We start from the raw sequence: 19087 nt of genomic DNA on the forward strand, positions 1-19087 counted from the left end.
TTGGACTAGATGACCCTTGAGGTTCCTTCCAGGTCTGTGTTTCTGCTCTGACCGGCAATCATGGGTGGGGTGGGGTGGCAGAGTAGGTCTTCTCCCACTGAGCTATACCCCCTTCCCCTAAAGACTGTACAGTAGGAGCTTGAAGCTGTTCTGTTGTGTGGTGGAGTGCAAACAACATGTTCCCTGGGAGGGTGAAGGAAGAAGAAGAAGAGTTGGTTTTTACGTGCTGACTTTCTCTACCACTTAAGGAAGAATCAAACCGGCTTACTGTTGTTGAGTGTGCGTTGGAGAGCTGTGTGTGTCTCACTCCCTCTTTCTTCCTTTCTTCAAGCTGTGTCGGGGTGGAAGAGGACGCAGCTGCTAACATAGACTTGTATCACTGTCCTAACTGCCAGCTCCTTCACGGGCCGTCTGTCAGTAAGTTTCCGGTCTTGCTGTGATTTATTTGTCAGTTTATTTCCAGGTTGGATGCAGTCGTGGGGTATAAGCCAAATGAGAACAGCTGCTATCTCCTCGCAAGAGGACCTTTCATTTTGTTACTAGCCCACTCGGCTGACGGGAGACGCTTTGCTTTTCGGAAGCACACTCTTTCTACCCAAGGCTGGGAGAGCAGAGAGGTCTGGGAGTGGTGGGGTTTTGCTTTTCGTTTTCACTGTTTTATTGCAGTCCGGTTTGGCAGGGAGGGGAAGGGAAGAGAACACCTTCAGCCCTGGAAATCTCCCTCCGTAATCTCCCTGGCTTCTGCGATTTCAGCAGGTATTGCGAGTACAGCTGTGCAGCCACAGGGGCCTAGAAACGATTTTCAGGGAGCCGAACTCTGCAGCCAGTAGGAAATCCTGTGGGGGGTTTTGCCCACAAAACTGTGGCTTACCCGCAGGTGTGCTAATATACCTGTGCCCAGCAACGGTCAGACATCAAATATCAGTGCTTAAATGTCAAATGTCAGCATATCTTTAGTTTTAAAATGCTTTCATGTCTAAATGCTTAAACGTCGAATATCAGCAAATCTTTAGTTTTAATAATTCGGGGGGGGGATGAGGGAATTTCGGAAGCGAATACAGCGCATTAAAAAGCTGCCCCTGATGATGTTTTGTCTTCTGTGCAAGTACCAAAGATCCAGGAACCTGTACAGTGAAAGCATGGTCCACCCCTAATGGGGGAAAGGCTGTGGCTCAGCGACAGAGCATCTGCTTGGCATGCAGAAGGTCCCAGGTTCTGCATGAAGGTCCCAGGTTCAATCCCCAGCATGTCCAGTTAAAAGGACCAGGTGGTAGGTGATAGGAAAGACCTTGATCTGAGACCCCGGCTCAGTGGCAGAGCATCTGCTTGGCATGCAGAAGGTTCCAGGTTCAATCCCTGGCACCTCCAGTTAAAAGGACCGGGCATGAGAATATGCCTCTGCCTCAGATTCTGGAGAGCCGCTGCCCCTCTGAGTAGGCTGGACTGACCTTGATGGACCGATGGTCTGATTCAGCATACGGCAGCTTCATGTGTTCATGTGATCGAGCCTATGGCACTGACCCGCTGTTTTTCTTGGAGGCATTGAGGATTTCTTTCCCTGACTGGCATTAGCTGGCAGGGCTTTCTGCCCCTGAACTCTGCCCCTGAGTCCTTCGCATGGGCCCATTGGCACATTACCCCAATTGCCATGAAACAACCGCAGGGTGATGGACTTCACCTTGGTTGACCTTTGAGACTTCCTTCTCCGTCTGGTTCCTTGCATTGCGGCTGTGTTCAGATGGCGCCTGATCTCCTCCTTCTCTCTTGTTCAGTGAAACGGCGCCGGGGGAGCCAGAAACAGCTTGACTCGGCCGCCGGCAAAGAAGCGGGCAAGACAGTGAAGACCGGTAGCTCCCAGTTCATTAAGGAACTTCGCAGCCGGACGTTTCCCAGGTGGGGCAGCGATGGATGTTCTTCTGGAGGAGGATGTGGCGGATGGTCTCCGTATCATATTAAGCTGCGTGCCTTCGTGAGATGCCTTCCCCCTGGTTTGCCTGCTCACACAGGAGATGAGAACCAGAGTTAAGGGGTTATGAACAGGCTGTGGGATTTAACACTGTGTTCCCCCTAGCTTTTTTTCTGGAGCAAATTCTTTCCTGCCATAACAGTGGATATGCCAGATTCGAGTCCAGTAGCACAGAGACCAATAAGGCTTTTGGGGTATAAGCTTTGGAGAGTCAAAGCTCTTGTATCTGACGAAGGGAGTTTTGGCTCTCATAAGCTTATACCCTGAAAATCTTGCTGCTCTCTAAGGTGCTTCTAGACCAAAACTTGGAGAGAGAGAAAGCAGGTGCCTGAGCCAGATTGTTGTAGGGGTTAGAGTGTCCGACTAGGATCTGGGAGACCCACGTTCAAATCCCCACTCTGGCATGGAAACTCGCTGGGTGACCTTGGGCTAATCATACTCTGTTCGCCTAACCTACCTTACAGGGTTGCTGTGAGGATAAAATGGAGGAGAAGGGAACGATGTAAACCTCTTTGGGTCCCCATCGAGGAGAAAGGCAAGGTAGTAACTGAATTAAATTAAGCTGGAAAGAAAATACAGTAGGAAGAAAAGAAGAGCTGGTTTTTGTATGCCGACTTTCTCTCCCTTTTAAGGAGAATCAAACTGGTTTACAATCTCTTTCCCTTTCTCTCTCCACAACAGACACCATGTGAGGTAGGCTGGGCTGAGAAAGTTCTGAGAGAACTGTGACTAGCCCAAGGTCACCCAGCAGGCTTCATATGGAGGAGCGGGGAATCGAACCCAGTTCTCCAGATTCGAGTCCACCGCTCTGAACCACTACACCGTGCTGGACCCCCTCTCCCCACAGCCTTTCCCAATAGATAGCAAACCAATGCCTACAGCACAAAAATTTGTTTCGTATAATAATGGAGAGTTCCAGAAAGCACGCTGTACTTCTCTGTGGCGTATCCGTTCCCACCAGACCGTTTCACACTGTTAATGAGCTGGAGTCCTTGGGATTTTCTGTGTGATCGCTGGGTTTCTCCAGATGTTGGTGGGGCATCGGCTTGTTTTTGAACAGGTGGTTGAGACTCGGGACCGTCAGGAGTGTTTGTGTGTTCATTGCGATTAGGGGTTTCTTCCTGAAATGGGAATTTTGGGTGGATGAGGGTTGTTGTGTGTTCTTCGTGAAGGAAGCATCTGAAGAACCATCTCTATACCCACATGTCCTCATGTGCCAGTCATGCTCTTCTGGTCACTACCTTTTCACCATTCTCCTCCAAAGCCAGCTGGGTGTAGAGGTTAAGAGCAGTGGTTTGGAGCAGTGGACTCTAATCCGGAGAATTGGGTTTGATTCCCCCACTCCTCCACATAGAGCAGTGGAGGCTATTCTGGTGAACCGGGCTGGTTTCCCCGCTCCTCCACATGAAGCCAGCTGGATGACCTTTGGCTAGTCACAGCTCTCTTCGAGCTTTCTCAGCCCCACCTACCTCACAGGGTGTCTGTTGTGGGGAGGGGAAGGGAAGGTGATTGTAAGCCGGTTGTAAGCTGGTTTTCCTTAAGTGGTAGAGAAAGTTGGCATATAAAAACCAACTCTTCTTCTCCCCTCCCCCACACACATTTGCTTCCTTGGTGTCTGCTAGAGCCAGTTCCTCTGAAAAATTAAAGAGGGTGGTGCTGTCCAAGGAGCTGTTGAGAAGACATCAGAAGTCTGTATTATTTGTGAGGGCCGTTTGGGAACGGAGTTTTGGGCATCTGGGAAGGTTCTTTTTTTAATTATTCTTTTAATGGATTGCGTGTATTTTATTGAGATGATTTGTAAGCTGCTATGAGGGAAGGCAAGATATGAATATTTTAATAAATAAAGGTTAAGGCATAGAATAAAACAGGATTTAAAAAACAACAACATCAGGTTGAGCTGTGAAAAAAATATGGGGCAGGTGGCATAGATACGGAGCCTGACGTATTGACAGCCCGATGTGGTCTCAGTCGCAGAATGTTTCCGGGAGACTGTGGATGAAAACGCATGGCCTCCTTTATTCCCTGTTTCAGCCAGGATCGAACGCATGTTCGACAAAAACGCATGCGTTTGATTCTGGGTGAATCCTGGCTGAAATGGAATAAAGGAGGCCAAAGCGACCGTGCGTTTTCGCCCTGTGATTCTTTGTACCATGCGTTGGCCTGCTGTCGTCTTCTGCCGTTCCTTCAGCTCCCCGACCGGCTGTCTCTTTTGGGACTCCGTCTGCAGCTGCTCACGAATCCGCCCCACCCCTGTGGCTGCTGCTTGGAGATTCCCCAAAGAGGTGGTGAGTCTGCTACTGAGAATACGTCAGGGGAAAGAGAAGAAATCCCCCCCCCCACTTACAACAAGCTATTACAGAGACCCCTGTTAATACGCCAGAGTGAGGCGTAGGCCGGATGAGTCCCTGGTGAGAAGAGAAAGAGTTGGTTTTTATATGCCGACTTTCTCTACCACTTAAGGAAGAATCAAACCTGCTCACAATCACATTTCCCTTCCCCTCCCCACATCAGGCACCCTGTGAGGTAGGTGGGGCTGAGAGAGCTCTGAGAGAGCTGTGACTAGCCCAAGGTCACCCAGCTGGCTTCATGTGTAGGAGTAGGGAAACCAACCCGGTTCACCAGATTAGTGTCTGCCGCTTATGTGGAGGAGTGGGGATTCGAACCTGGTTCTCCAGATTAGCTCATGTGCAGGAGTGGGGAATCAAACCCGATTCTCCAGATCTGAGTCCACTGCTGCAGACCACGCTGGCTGAGGTCTTGCGAGGGACAGGCCTCTGTGGCATATATTTTTCTGCAACTCGAGGGTAAGCCTCTGGCCTCATGCCAACCTTCTCCTGTTTCTCTAGCGCGGATGAGGTCATCCTGAAGCCGAGCGGAGCCCAGCTGACGGTGGAGTTCCTGGAGGAGAACAGCTTCAGCGTGCCCATCCTTGTCCTGAAGAAGGACGGGCTGGGCATGACCCTCCCGCCATCTTCCTTCAGCGTGCGGGACGTGGAGCACCACGTGGGTGAGTGCCCATGGGCGGTGGTGGTGGGGAACAGCCAGGATGGCCGTCAGAACTCTGTCAGAACTTTTGCCGCTGTTCGTACTCAAGCCAGATACGAGGGTGCAGGAGGTACCCTCCAGCTTCAACTGATGACCCTGCGTTCTCTCTCATAATGCCAGAATGCGGGGTCATCTGCTGAAGAGGGAGGGGGAGAGATTCAAAACAGGTAAAAGAAAGTATATCATCACACAACGCATGGTTAAATTGTGGAACTCCCTGCGGTGATGGCTGCCAACTTGGAAGGCTTGAAGAGGGGAGTGGACATGTTCATGGAGGAGAGGGCTATACATGGCTACTAGTCCAAATGGCTACTAGTCGTAATGCATACCTAGTCTCTCCAGGATCAGAGGAGCGGGCCCATTATAGTAGGTGCTGTAGAACACAGGCAGGATGGTGCTGCTGCGATCGTCTTGCTTGTGGGCTTCCTAGAGGCACCCGGTTGGCCACTGTGTGAACAGACTGCTGGACTTGAAGGGCCTTTGTCTGATCCAGCATGGCCTTTCTTATGTTTTTATGTTCTTATGTGGTGATGGCTATCAACTTGGAAGGCTTTAAGAGGGGAGTGGACATGTTCATGGAGGAGAGGGCTACCCTTGGCTACTAGTAAAAATGGATACTAGTCGTGATGCATACCTATTCTCTCCAGGATCAGAGGATCATACCTATTATATTAGGTGCTGTGGAACGCAGACAGGATGGTGCTGCTGCAGTCGTCTTGCTTGTGGGCTTCCTAGAGGCACCTGGTTGCCCCCTGTGTGAACAGACTGCTGGACTTGCTGGGCCTTGGTGTGATCCAGCAGGACTTTCCTTATGTTCTTAACAGGGGCCGACAAGGAGATTGACGTCATCGACGTGACCCGCCAGGCAGACCTCAAGATGCGCCTGGGGGATTTTGTGAACTACTACTGCAGCAGCCGCCGGGAGAAGGTCCTCAACGTCATCAGCCTGGAGTTCTCTGAGACCAGGTAAGGGTCCTCAACGCAGTTGCTCCAGTAGGGAGAATCCCCGTGTTTACCATAGAGCTGTGGATTCGCCCGCCCTTTCGTTGCCTTCGTGGGGAGTACAGCAAAGTTTGCAAGCTTTGCTTCTTTCCTTGGCCGCAGGAGGGTGCTGTTTCCAGCTGGGAAATTTTCTTCTGATCTTAGCCTGAGTGTGGAGAGAGGGGTAATTTTCTTTTCCTCTGAGGGATCTGAGACCAGTTGCTCCAGTTCAGTCTCTCAGTCCTTTCCCTTCTCCAGTGATTTCTTGCATCTCCCACCCCCCCAACTTGTCTTCTTTATAAATCTGCTGAGGCTTCTTAATGGAGGCAAAAGGCGAGTGAGCGGTTTATAAAATTGTGAACTTGCTGATAGGGAATGGTTACCTACTAAATCTATGGTGTCCCTCCTCATGACCATACAGGATCCAATAATTATTGACTCAGTAATTAGGTATGCCAATAAAAGTATTGAAATTTGACTCAGTAATTAGAGAGTGCGATTGTTACTCTGCACCCTATAATGGTTAAGTCGGGATTGAATAACCAGGTAACCAATTTAGTGGGATTTGCATGTTCTTATAAAATGATTTTACTGTAAATTTTATCGTACGATATCTGCAAGCCCTTATACCATGATTTTACTGTAAACATCACTGTACGGTTTCCCTTTTAATGCCAATAAAGGCTTTCGTATTCATAAAATGGTGAACGGCGTGGAATGAGTGGATAGGAAGAGAAAAATATTCTCTTTCCAGATCATTCAAACTCAAGTAGGTCAGTGGGAGTTCAGCCCTGTTAGCTAAAAACAAAACTTCAGGTTCAGTATACCTCTTATGACCAAATGAGACGTCCTCCTGATGGACACCTGATCTGATCCAGCAACACAGTCCTTCCACAGTTCTGATTCCCGTCCCACTCCCAAGCAAAGTCATCTACAGTTCTGTCTCCTTCTTACGGTATCTTTCCCCCCCTCCCAGCAAGGTATAACATGCCACATTGCCCATTGGGGAAACTGAGGCAAATAAACTGTTGGGCAAATAAAGGTTTTAAGTCCAGGTCAATACGCTGGCCCGTATTGGCTGTCTGCAAGCGTGAAAACCAATTTCTCTTCCCTCCAGGCTGTCTAACTTGGTGGAGACCCCCAAGATCGTGCGCAAGCTCTCTTGGGTGGAGAACCTGTGGCCGGGAGAGTCAGTGTTTGAGCGCCCCAACGTCCAGAAGTACTGCCTGATGGGGGTCCGGGACAGCTACACGGACTTCCACATCGACTTTGGGGGCACCTCGGTCTGGTACCACGTGCTGCGGGTAAGGACACGGCGATAGGGAGGACGGAGAAGGAAGGAGGTGAGGGCGAACACCTTAGAACTGAATCTCACAGCCAGCAGTTTTGTATCACCTGTCGCGGGGGGTGGGGGGCGTCCCCTGCCTTTTTGAGGCAGTTAAGGAGAGATACGTTAGAGGTCTATAAAATTATGCACGGTATGGAGAGAGTGGGCAAGGAGAAGCTTTTCTCCCTCTCATAATATAAAGCGCGGGGTAAAATACTAAAACGCACTGAAATGAGTGCGGGGGTCAGAAGAATAAGTTGGTTGCAACTTGACCGCACTTTCCACCTTACACTGCAGACCAACATGGCTACTCAGTGAAACTACTTCCAGTTATGTGTAGGCCAGGCCCGAATCTTTCAAGGAATTAGAGCCACCTCTGTTGGAGAAGCTTTAAGTAACCAGTGTGTTGTAGTGGCTAAGAGTGGTGGTTTGGCGCTGTCGAGTCTGATCTGGAGAACCAGGTTTGATTCCCCACTCCTCCACATGAGCGGCGGAGGCTAATCTGGTGAACTGGATTTGTTTCCCCCTCCTACACACAAAGCCAGCTGGGTGACCCTGGGCTACTCACACTCTCTCAGCCCCACCTACTTCACAGGGTGTATGTCGTGGGGAGGGGAAGGGAAGGTGATTGTAAGCCGGTTTGAGTTTCCCTTAAGGGGTAGAGAAGGTCGGCATATAAAAACCAACTCTTCTTCTAACTCGTTTGTTGGGCTCATAGCTCAGCCAAGATTGATTCACAGTCACGTGTCTGTAAGTATAAAAGCTGCCTGTTGAAAGAGACTGGCTTGGATGTGAGCAGGCGGCGGGGGTGTACCTGCCGTGTTCGCACACCCCGTTGTCACCACCGTCCTTTCCCCCGCAGGGAGAAAAGATCTTCTACCTGGTGCGCCCCACAGTCGCCAACTTGACGCTCTTTGAGGCGTGGAGCAGTTCGTCCAACCAAAACGAAATGTTCTTCGGGGACCAGGTGGACAAGTGCTATCGCTGCTCCGTCCGCCAGGGCCAGACGCTCTTCATACCTACAGGTATTCCCTCCCCCCGGCTTGGGTGTTGAACTGAACCTCTTTAGCACACACACCCCAACGTAACTGAAAGGGTACGTTTGATTTTCCATCGTTCTGTAGTTTTCCATTTTGGGGAGGAGCCGTGGCTCAGTGGTAGAGCATCTGCTTGGCAAGCAGAAGGTCCCAGTTTCAACCACCAGCATCTCCAGTTAAAGGGACTAGGCAAGGAGGTGATGTGAAAGACCTCTGCCTGAGACCCTGAAGAGCCATGGAGAGGGGCCGTGGCTCACTGGTAAGAGCATCTGCTTGGCAAGCAAAAGGTTCCAGGTTCAATCCCCCGCAATCTCTAGTTAAAGGGACTAGGCAGGTAGGTGATGTGAAAGACCTCTGCCTGAGACCCTGGAGAGCCGCTGCCGGTCTCAGTAGACGATGCTGACTTTGATGGACCAAGGGTCGGATTCAGTAGAAGGCAGCTTCATGTGTTCTTGTGTACACTTTCTTTTAGGGGAGGGGCTGTGGCTCAGTGGTAGAGCCTCTGCTTCGCATGCAGAAGGTCCCAGGTTCAACCCGGCATCTCCAGTTAAAGGGACTAGGCGAGTAGGTGATGTGAAAGACCTCAGCCTGAGACCCTGGAGAGCCGCTGCCGGTCTGAGTAGACAATACTGACTTTGATGGAGTGAGGGTCTGATTCAGTAGAAGGCAGCTTCATGTGTTCATGTGAAATACTTTCACTGCTGCAGCATACTCCCAATATTGGGAAGCCAGCGAGGGGGAAAGGGGTTAGTCGGACGAGGAGCTGGGAAATATGAGTTCAGATCTCCAGGCTGCCATGGTGGATGACCTTGCCCCAGGCACTGTGTCTCGGCCTAATCTACCTCACAGGGTTGCTGTGAGGAAGAAAAGGGCAAAGGGGGTCCCAGTGTAGAAGAATGGAAGAATAAATTGGCAGAGTATGCTGTACTAACTAGTAAACAAAAGACCAGGAGAATTTTTTTTTAATTGGAGGCTTTATTATGCTTATGTGAGAACAGTATAAGTTATGAGGAGTCAGATATGGATAATATAAAAAATGTGTTATTAAAATGTATTTTTGTGTAAGCTCAACAGAAACACAGAAATAGAAAACAAATATATTATACTCTAGAATGTTACAGATTGAACTGGGACACAAGGTATATTCACACCCAGGGTAGATATATTATTTTTGATTGCTACCCAGCATGGTGTAGTGGTTAAGAGCGGTGGTTTGGAGCGGTGGACTCTGATCTGGAGAACCGGGTTTGATTCTCTACTCCTCCACATGGGTGGCGGAGGCTGATCTGGTGAATTGGATTTGTTTCCCCACTCCTACACACGAAGCCAGCAGGGTGACCTTGGGCTAGTCACAGCTCTCTCAGCCCCACCCACCTCACAGGGTGTCTGTTGTGGGGAGGGGAAGGGGATTGTAAGCTGGTTTGATTCTCCCTTAAGTGGTAGAGAAAGACGGCATATAAAAACCAACTCTTCTTCTGTTTCCCAACCCGAATGGCCACTCTCCCCCTCCCCATGCACACCCTTCTTGTAAGCATAGGCCGTTGAGAACCATGTTGGTGTAGCAGTTAGAGTGTCTGAGTAGCATCTGGGAGACCCAGGTTCGAATCCCTACTCTTCTTCCTCATAGGATTGTTGTGAGGATAAAATGGAGGAAAGGAGAACTATGCTAGCGGTTGATTTTCGCATCCTCATCGGGGAGAAAAGTGAGGTAACAACCACCTAAACATAAAACGAATATCAATTCCTCCCTCAGGTTGGATCCATGGCGTGCTGACCCCGGTGGACTGCCTCGCTTTCGGGGGCAACTTCCTCCACAGTCTCAACATTGAGATGCAGCTCAAGTGAGTGTGACCGAGAGAAAATAAGGGAGGGCCCCTGGCTCAGTGGCAGAGCCTCTGCTCGACGCACAGCAGGTCCCAGGTTCAATCCCCGGCATCTCCAGTTAAAAGGACTAGGCAAGTAGGTGATGTGAAAGACCCCTGCCTGAGATCCTGAAGAGCCGATGCCGGCCTGAGTAGACAATGCTGACTTGGATGGACCAAGAAGTCTGATTCAGTAGAAGGCAGCTTCATATGTTCAGGAGTTCAGTTTCACTGTCTGCAGTGGAAGCATCCTTCGGGTCCCTAATGTGGGGCCTGTGAGTGCCATGATGCCCGATGACACCTTTTCTGGTGCCCCTCAAATGTTTTTTTTAGAAACTGGGCAGGGGGCAGACATCCCAGAAAGCAGAGGCGTGGAGGAGTCAGGTTTTCATTGGCCAGGAGCAAGGCTTCAGTGGCCTCTTCCTAATAATTAGTAAATCATTAAATACTGACTGGTGTTTTGATTGCTGTCTTTATCTCTTCGTACATGTTTTAGCTCTGTTTTTAATTTGTTTTAATGTGTGTTTGGATGGGGTTGATTTAAGTGGTTTTAAAATGTGATTTTTTTTTTATCCTGTATGTTTTACATTGTTAGCCCTGTGAGGGCAGAAAGGCAAGATATAAATTTTGTAGATAAGACATAATAATTAGTAGTCGCAGAATAGAAACTTGCTTCGTGTATTTTGGTGGGGGGTTGGGCAAACATTTGTGAGGAGCCCCGTGGCGCAGAGTGGTAAGCTGCAGTACTGCAGTCAAAAGCTCTGCTCACGACCTGAGTTCGATCCCGACGGAAGTCGGTTTCAGGTCGCTGGCTCAAGGTCGACTCAGCCTTCCGTCCTTCCAAGGTTGGTAAAATGAGTTGCCAGCTTGCTGGAGGTAAAGAGAAGACGACTGGGGAAGGCACTGGCAAACCACCCCGTAAAACAAAGTCTGTCTAGTAAACGTCGGGATGTGACGTCACCCCATGGGTCAGGAATGACCCGGTGCTTGCACATAGGACCTTTACTTACCTAAACATTTGGGGGTACTTGGGCTTAACGTTTTCCTTTCTTTCTAAGGCCTCTTGTATGTAACACCTGTAATGGCACTTGTCTATAGTGCTCCGAAGTGACATGTGTTATGCTGCATCCTGGACTTCCTTAGCGTCCCCTACTTATGCCTCGGACTTCTTAGCTGAACCCAAAGAGCAGGATGGCTTAGTTGTATTTGGTAGAATAACAGAACAGTCAGTGCGTGGGGGTGGCTTTGAGATAAAGGGGAAAAAAGATCCTTAAATATAGAGTTCATTTAGAGCCATTTATGCATGGGAGGTTTTGCCTTGGGTTTGCTGCTCTCTCGGTGTGCATTTTCCCCATCCGAATTCTCAAAACTCTGCAGAGGGGCTTATTTTTGAGTTTTGAAAATTCAGATGGGGAAAATGTGCATCTAGAGAGCGGCAAACCCAAGGCGAAACCTCCCATGCATAAATGGCCTAGAAGTAAAACAACGTAATGGTTTCTGTATGGTTCAGAAGTGTAATGGTTTCAAATAGGTATATTTCTTCTTTCTCGAAAGTTCCTTAAATAGAGTTAGCCACAAAGACTGGTTTTCCTCACATACAGCTTGGCTTGAGTTTCACCAGCCTTTTCTCCCCCCCTCCCACCCCCAGGGCCTACGAAATCGAAAAACGCCTCAGCACGGCCGACCTCTTCAAGTTCCCCAACTTCGAAACCATCTGTTGGTATGTGGGCAAACATCTTCTGGACATCTTCCGAGGTGGGTTTCGTGTCCTTCATCCTCTGCATCTGTTGTCGGGTAGGAGAGTTACCCCCACTGAGGTTCTCTGTTGTCGTTGTCCCCCTTTCCCCAACAGGTCTTCGGGAGAACCGCAGGCACCCTGCGGCGTACTTGGTTCATGGGGCCAAAGCCCTGAACACTGCCTTCCGCTCCTGGACCAAGAAAGAGGTAACCCGGTGGAGAAAGGGGCCTTTGATTTGGGTTGGCGGCCAGTGGTTAAGAGCGGTGGAGTCTGATCTGGAGAACCGGATTTGATTCCCCACTCTTCCACATGAGCGGCAGAAGCTAATGTGGTGAACTGGATTTGTTTCCCCACTCCTCCACATGAAGCCAGCTGGGCAACCTTGGGCTAGTCACAGATCTCTTAGAGCTCTCTCAGCCCCACCTACCTCACAGGGTGTCTGTCGCGGGGAAGTGAAGGTGAGTGTAAGCCGGTTTGATTTTTCCTTAAGTGGCAGAGAAAGTCGGCATATAAAAACCAACTCTTCCTCTTCCTTTCTACCCTACAGGAACTCAAGGCTGCTTACAACGCAAACAATAATAAAATATTGTCGAAGGCTTTCACGGTCAGAGTTCATTGGTTCTTGTAGGTTATCCGAGCTGTGTGACCGTGGTCTTGATATTTTCTTTCCTGAAAGAAAATACAGCTGCTGGCGAAACATCAGGAAAGAAAATACCAAGACCACGGTCACACAGCCCGGATAACCTACAAGAACCAATAATAAAATACATAAAAACCACAAGTTAAAATCAACAATTTAAAACTGCCGGTGGGCAGGAGAACTAACCAGATGTCAGCATGAATAAAATTGTCTTTAGCTGCCTTCTAAAGATTGAGAGTGAAGGGACTAGGCATACCTCCCTGGTGAGGTTGTTCCATAACCATGGGGCTTCCACAAGAAAGGCTCTATCTCATGTACCCACCAGGCAAGCTTCTTTGGTCAATGGGGACAGTCGAGGGCCTCTCCCTGTGACCTTAGTTTCCAGGCAGGGACGTATGGGAGAAGATAGTCCTTCAGGTACCCCAGTCCCAAGCCATAGACTGAGCTAGGATGGATTGTGGGAAACTGCCAGCAGCAGAAAGGGGAGACCAGAGGCCTTGTTCTTGCTGAAATGGTAAACCCACCACTGGCCATGCCGCTTCAGGTTACGAGAAACTCCCTGCATGTAGACAGCTAACCAGTCAGGAAGAGTATGGAGAGTATGGTATAGTGGTTAGTGTCAGACTAGGTTCTGGGAGACCTGGGTTTGAATCCTTACTCTACCATGGAAGCTCACTGGATGGCTGTGGACTACTTGATCTCTCTCTCTCTCAGCCTAACCTATCTCATTGGAGTAACCTACCTCAGAGGAGAAGAGAATGTCGTTATAATCTGCTTTGAATCCCCAATAGGGGATAAAATCAGGGTATAAATGTCTAAATTAATAATAATAATAAGTTGGGTTTTATACCCCACTTTTCTCTACCTTTAAGGAGTCTCAAACTGGCTTACAATCACCTTCCCTTCCCCTCCCCACAACAGGTACCTTGTGAGGTAGGTGGGGCTGAGAGAGTTTAGAGAGAACGGTGACTAGTCCAAGGTCAGCCAAGATGGCTTCGTGTAGAGGAGTGGGGAAACCAACCCGGTTCTCCAGATTAGAGTCCACCGCTCATGTGGAGAAGTGGGGAATCAAACCCAGTTCTCCAGATTAGAGTCCGCCGCTCATGTGGAGGAGTGGGGAATCAAACCCGGTTCTCTAGATTAGAGTCCGCCGCTCATGTGGAGGAGTGGGAAATCAAACCCACTTCACCAGATTAGAGTCCGCCGCTCATGTGGAGGAGTGGGGAATCAAACCCAGTTCTCCAGATTAGAGTCCGCCGCTCATGTGGAGGAGTGGGAAATCAAACCCACTTCACCAGATTAGAGTCCGCCGCTCATGTGGAGGAGCGGGAAATCAAACCCACTTCACCAGATAAGAGTCCCCCGCTCCTAACCAGTATGCCACTCTGGCTCTCAATAAATACTGATAGGACCCTTCTAGTAAACATTTCTTTACAAATTTCCGTGGAAGACCAACCACGCTGAGCCCCCCGTGTGGCATTGTGCAGGTTTGCCACTTCAGTAAGAACTAAGCCTGGACCAGGTATATGGGGGAGATGGGGAACTGTAGAGGGGTCTCCCATACTCCCCCCACCCCTTCTTCAACAGCATTTGAGTCTCGCACAGAGGTGGGGGGACCCCCGCATCAACCCGGTTTTGTTTTACCCCAGGCCCTGGCTGAGCACGAGGAAGAAATCCCTGGCACCATGCGCCCGGCGCAGCTCATCAAAGACCTGGCCAAGGAAATCAGACTTGTGGAAGTGAGTGTGCAGATCGTGGGGGGCAATCCTGGCTGGGTAGCTGTCAAGTGGGTCAATGCAGCAGCAGTATTATAGGGGCGGCTCCAGGGGAGAGGACCGGGGGGGTTTCTCAAAGCGGGGTCAGTCAGCCTTCGAATCAAAAAAAGAATGGCCCGGCGCTTCCCCTCTGCGAGACAGCATCAGGACGCACTGACCGTTTTTGGACAGTCCCAGGTGGATTCCCTGCAGATTCTGTTGCCTGGGTGTCGGTGCCTCTTTAACAAGGTGCTGACTCCCTAACATTGCTCGCTGTGGCATCCGGGTGAACCTTGTGAAGAGTATCTTCACATGAACACATGAAGCTGCCTTCTACTGAATCAGACCCTCGGTCCGTCAAAGTCAGTATTGCCTACTCGGACCGGCAGCGGCTCTCCAGGGTCTCAGGCAGGGGTCTTTCACCTCCCCTACTTGCCTGCTCCTTTTTAACAGAAGGTGCCGGGGATTGAACCTGGGACCTTCTGCATGCCAAGCAGATGCTCTGCACCACTGAGCCACTGCTTGTAACATGCCTGTTTTCCTAAGGAGGATCATTGCCAGAGCCTCAGCGCGTGAACACATGGAGCTGCCTTAACACTGAATCAGACCCTCGGTTCGTCAAAGTCAATATTGTCTGCTCAGACCGGTAGCGGCTCTCCACGGTCTCAGGTAGAGGCCTTTAACATCACCTACCTGCCCAGTCCCTTTAACTGGAGATGCCAGGGATTGAAACTGGGACCTTTGCATGTCAAGCAGATGCTCTATCACTGAGCCACGGCCCCTCCCCTAAAATACAGTTAGAATTGAACACATGAGGCTGCCTTCTACTGAATCAGACCCTTGGTCCATCAAGGTCAGTATTGTCTACTCAGACTGGCAGGGGCTCTCCAGGGTCTTAGGCGGAGGTCTTCCACATCACCTACTCGCCTAGTCCCTTTAACTGGAGATGCCGGGGATTGAACCTGGGACCTTCTGCACACCAAGCAGATGCTCTACCACTGAGCCACGGCCCCTCCCCTACAAGCTTGTCGCTTACGACCCGGGGAAGCTTCTGACGAGCCGATCTCCTTGTGAGTCGCCCTGCCTGCTTGCCGCTTGAAACAGCAGGCCTATAATAATTTATTAATACGGTCACTGACCAGCAGAAAAAAACGACCATCGCAGGCCTGAGCGGTTACGAGTAAGCCCATCACAAAGCTGACTTGCTCGTAAGCAAGGGCCCCAACCGGTCTCTTGAACCCATCAGCAGATCCGTACGCCAGTGAGCTTCGGATCAAGAGACAAGCTGGGGCACTTCCTCTCTTCACTGCGACAGGAAGGCTGGTGCGCTTCCTTGCGCGTAATTCCTGAGCTTCACTCCCATGTATGTGTGGACAGCCAGCATAGCATAAAAGCTGAGTGAGGGGTCTGGTAAGGGTTCAGATAAATAAGCAGGCCAGTCTAGGGTGGTTATAATGTCTCATCGCTTTGGTTCTTTGCGCGGTAGTTCCGGAGGTTTCAGGATGGAGTTATTGGTGTGCTCAGAGCAGCCATGGCGGAGACTGTGGCCTGGCTGTTTATACCACACCACAGAACAAATCCCCTGGCACCCCACAGAGAAGCAGAGGGCCTGCAAGCACAGTCTCTCTGACCTGGGGAATGCCGGACAGCTGTTGTGTGGGGCGTTCAGATGGAATGTTTAATTTTGGTTGTTGTGCTTTGGGCGACGATGGTTGTTTATGCATGGGAGTTTTACCTGAGGTTCGTTGCTCGCTGGTCCCACACTTTCCTGTCGGGAATCTCTGCACCAGCAGTCTCCAAGCTCAAACCAAGTCCCCGCCTCTTGAAATGCTGCTTCATAATTGGCTTACATCGTAGTGTTTACTGTGAGAGAAAATTCCCCCCCAAAGCCCAATTGCCACATAAAAAGCATTTTAAGAACAAAAAAACCCGGAGCAATCTGAAAAGGGGGGGGGAATCCAACCCTCGTTTTTAAAAAGCCTGCCTTCTGCTCTGAGGAAGCAGGAAGCATTTGAATCCCTGCCCCTCTACATGCTGCTTTGTAATTGGCTGTGAGAGAAACCAAGCTTGTGTATCCCACGCTTTGCCTTATGCATAGAAATTTCACTTGAGCTGAGCTCAGGGGAGGTGGGAGAATCTAGCTAACGGAGGAATGGAAAGGTCCGGGATCTGTGAGGGCTGCTGTTTAAAGGGCAAGCGCTGTCTCCTTTGGGGGCGCCGGCACTCACACTCTTCCAGGACATATTCCAGCAGAACATTGGGAAGACGGGCGTCCCGTTCAGCCTGCAGAGGGGCACGCAGCCCGCCGCCACCACCAAGAAGGGAGACCAGAGCCCCAAGGAGCCGGGCCGGAAAGGCGGCCGGCGAGACGCAGCCGCAGTCAAGGCCTTGGAGCTGGAGCTGCTGGACAAATACACCCGGCAGACCCTGAAGGGCATGGAGAGCCCCGGCCGAGAGGAGGTGAGGCACCGTTGAGGTTGGACAAAGGTTGAAGCATCCTCGGGCAGGGTGGGGCATCCCGGCTGTGGGGTTGTGCTCTCGGGAAGGCGAGCCTGGCTATGGGGCAGCACCTCTGCAGCCCTCTCCGGCCGCTTTGCCCCTGCGGGCCTCTTTGGGTCACTCTTTCGTGCCCCCCTCCAGAATAACGCATCCCTCGCTTTCCCACTGCAGTTTGGTGTGTTTTTTTAACCTTTTATTATTATTTTTCTTTTTTTATTAATAAACATGGACAGTCAACAATAGACATATACATAAGTGAAAAATAAATAGCCGCATAATCACAAAAATCACATAAAGGACTTTGAAGCTCTGCATCAGTAACCCCTTCTCATTCAACCAAAACGATAACTTCTTATAAAATAGACGTCTCCATTCTTTGAATTGTTCTTGTCCATAAAAGGTCTACGCTATTAATATCATTATTATTTTTTTGGTAAGCCGTTAAATTCACTAAATTTTAGACCTTTTTTTTTTTAATATATCCAATCATGTCTCTAGCTGCAATACATTCCCTTATGTTTTCTGGACGAGAGGTGTTGTATAGATAAAAAGATGTGTAATCATTTACCTCTTAAAATATCATAAGGATATAGGAAACTGCTCCTTTCCCGTTGCAGTTTGATTTGCCCAGTTCCAGCCTGGATGACACAGACGGAGAACCTGACCTGACGGAGGAGGAGCTGTCCCTCGTGGTGGCCAACGGCCGGGGAACCAGGTAGCAATCTGGAGCCAGCCCAGGGTAGCGGTTAGAGCAGCGGTTCCCAGACTTTTCAGGACGTGGCCCCCTTGGCTCCACAAACTCAACCCCAGTACCCCCTACCCTATCCAACAATACAGTTGAAGGGGCCCATCTCTAGCGCCTCCCCCCCGCTGCCCCCTTGCCTCTTAGTGCCCCCCTAGGTAGTCCCACCGCCCCCCAGGGGGTGGTACTGCCCACTTTGGGAACCACTGTGTTAGAGTGTCAGGCTAGGATCCGGGAGACCCCGGTTTGAATCCCCGCGCGTGTCATGGAAACTTGCTGGGTGACCTTGGGCCAGTCATACCCTCTCCGCCTAACCTGCCTCACAGGGTTGTTGTAAGGATAAAATGGGAGGAGGATTATGTAAGCCACTTTGGGAAGAGGCAGGGTATAAATGAAGTAAATAAATAAAGTAATAATAGACAGGTTAAATGGAAAGCGGAGCTGTAATGCACCAGCATCTCTGGCTTTCCCATGTTTTGCTTTTTATAACGGGTTTTATTGGGGACAAGCAACCAGAATCCAGAGGGGCAAATCCTGTCCCAGAGCAACACCCCTACCCTGACAGGCACACCCTCCCAAGCTGAGACGCAGGCAAAGGGCTCTGTCCTTGCCCTGGATAGCAGGAGTGACTCATGTGTGCCAGCCAATATTCTGGCCTTCCCGTGGTGTAGCGGTTAAGAGTAGTGGTTTGGAGCAGTGGAGTCTGATCTGGAGAACCGGGTTTGATTCCCCACTTCAGCCTCCGTGGGGGTGCCCTGAATCCGGATCGTAAGGCGGTCGGATCTTCTCTCGGCAGGAAAATCAAGGCTTCCGAACGTACCCGGAGTCGCAAAGGAGCGCGGGCCCCGCCCAGCCCCTCTGATGCCGAAGCCCTCGACGTCGACTCTGAAGAAGACCTGCAGATTGATGAGACGCCGCGCCGGGAAAGGCGGAGCCTGGTGCTGCCCAAGAGACTGCCCAGTATGTGTTCTCCCCTCTCCTTGAGAGCCAGTGTGGTGTAGTGGTTAAGAGCGGTGGTTTGGAGCGGTGGACTCTGATCTGAAGAACCGGGTTTGATTCCCCACTCCTCCACATGAGCGGCAGAGGCTAATCTGGTGGATTGGATTTGTTTCCCCACTCCTACACACGAAGCCAGCTGGGTGACCTGGGGCTAGTCACAGCTCTCTCTCAGCCCCACCTACCTCCCAGGGTGTCTGTTGTGGGGAGGGGAAGGGAAGGGGATTGTAAGCCGCTTTGATTTTTCCTTAAGTGGTAGAGAAAGTCAGCATATCTTTGACCATACTTGTCTGCGATTGCTACATTTTTCCTGGGTTGGGCAGATACTCGCCAGTGTATCCGTTCCTCCTTCTCCAGTATCCCTGTTGCTCATTTATCAGGTTGACTGTTGCTTCTTCAAAACTTGACATTTTGCAAACATCAGATCGCTAAAGCCAGAGGTACAAGCCACAGTAACCCAAATTTTGGCATCCTCTGTAAATTATACCAATTGTAAAAAT

The 19087-nt window shown here is 50.3% G+C and overlaps 1 protein-coding gene across 1 annotated transcript in view; it reads left to right on the forward strand.

Annotated features, from left to right (window-relative positions):
* The window catches only part of PHF8 (PHD finger protein 8), a 29563-nt gene that overhangs the window by 1784 nt on the left and 8692 nt on the right, over positions 1-19087 (forward strand). Inside the window, exons 2-14 of the mRNA XM_056850235.1 lie at positions 332-417; positions 1773-1893; positions 4813-4973; positions 5836-5977; positions 7110-7296; positions 8182-8344; positions 10110-10197; positions 11867-11973; positions 12071-12162; positions 14246-14335; positions 16589-16810; positions 17467-17564; positions 18388-18551. Of these exons, the coding sequence (XP_056706213.1) occupies positions 332-417; positions 1773-1893; positions 4813-4973; positions 5836-5977; positions 7110-7296; positions 8182-8344; positions 10110-10197; positions 11867-11973; positions 12071-12162; positions 14246-14335; positions 16589-16810; positions 17467-17564; positions 18388-18551 (1721 nt within the window). The remainder of the gene's footprint in view (positions 1-331; positions 418-1772; positions 1894-4812; positions 4974-5835; positions 5978-7109; positions 7297-8181; positions 8345-10109; positions 10198-11866; positions 11974-12070; positions 12163-14245; positions 14336-16588; positions 16811-17466; positions 17565-18387; positions 18552-19087) is intronic.

Source organism: Euleptes europaea, chromosome 1 (assembly GCF_029931775.1).
Source record: "Euleptes europaea isolate rEulEur1 chromosome 1, rEulEur1.hap1, whole genome shotgun sequence".
NCBI classification, from domain to species: domain Eukaryota; kingdom Metazoa; phylum Chordata; class Lepidosauria; order Squamata; family Sphaerodactylidae; genus Euleptes; species Euleptes europaea.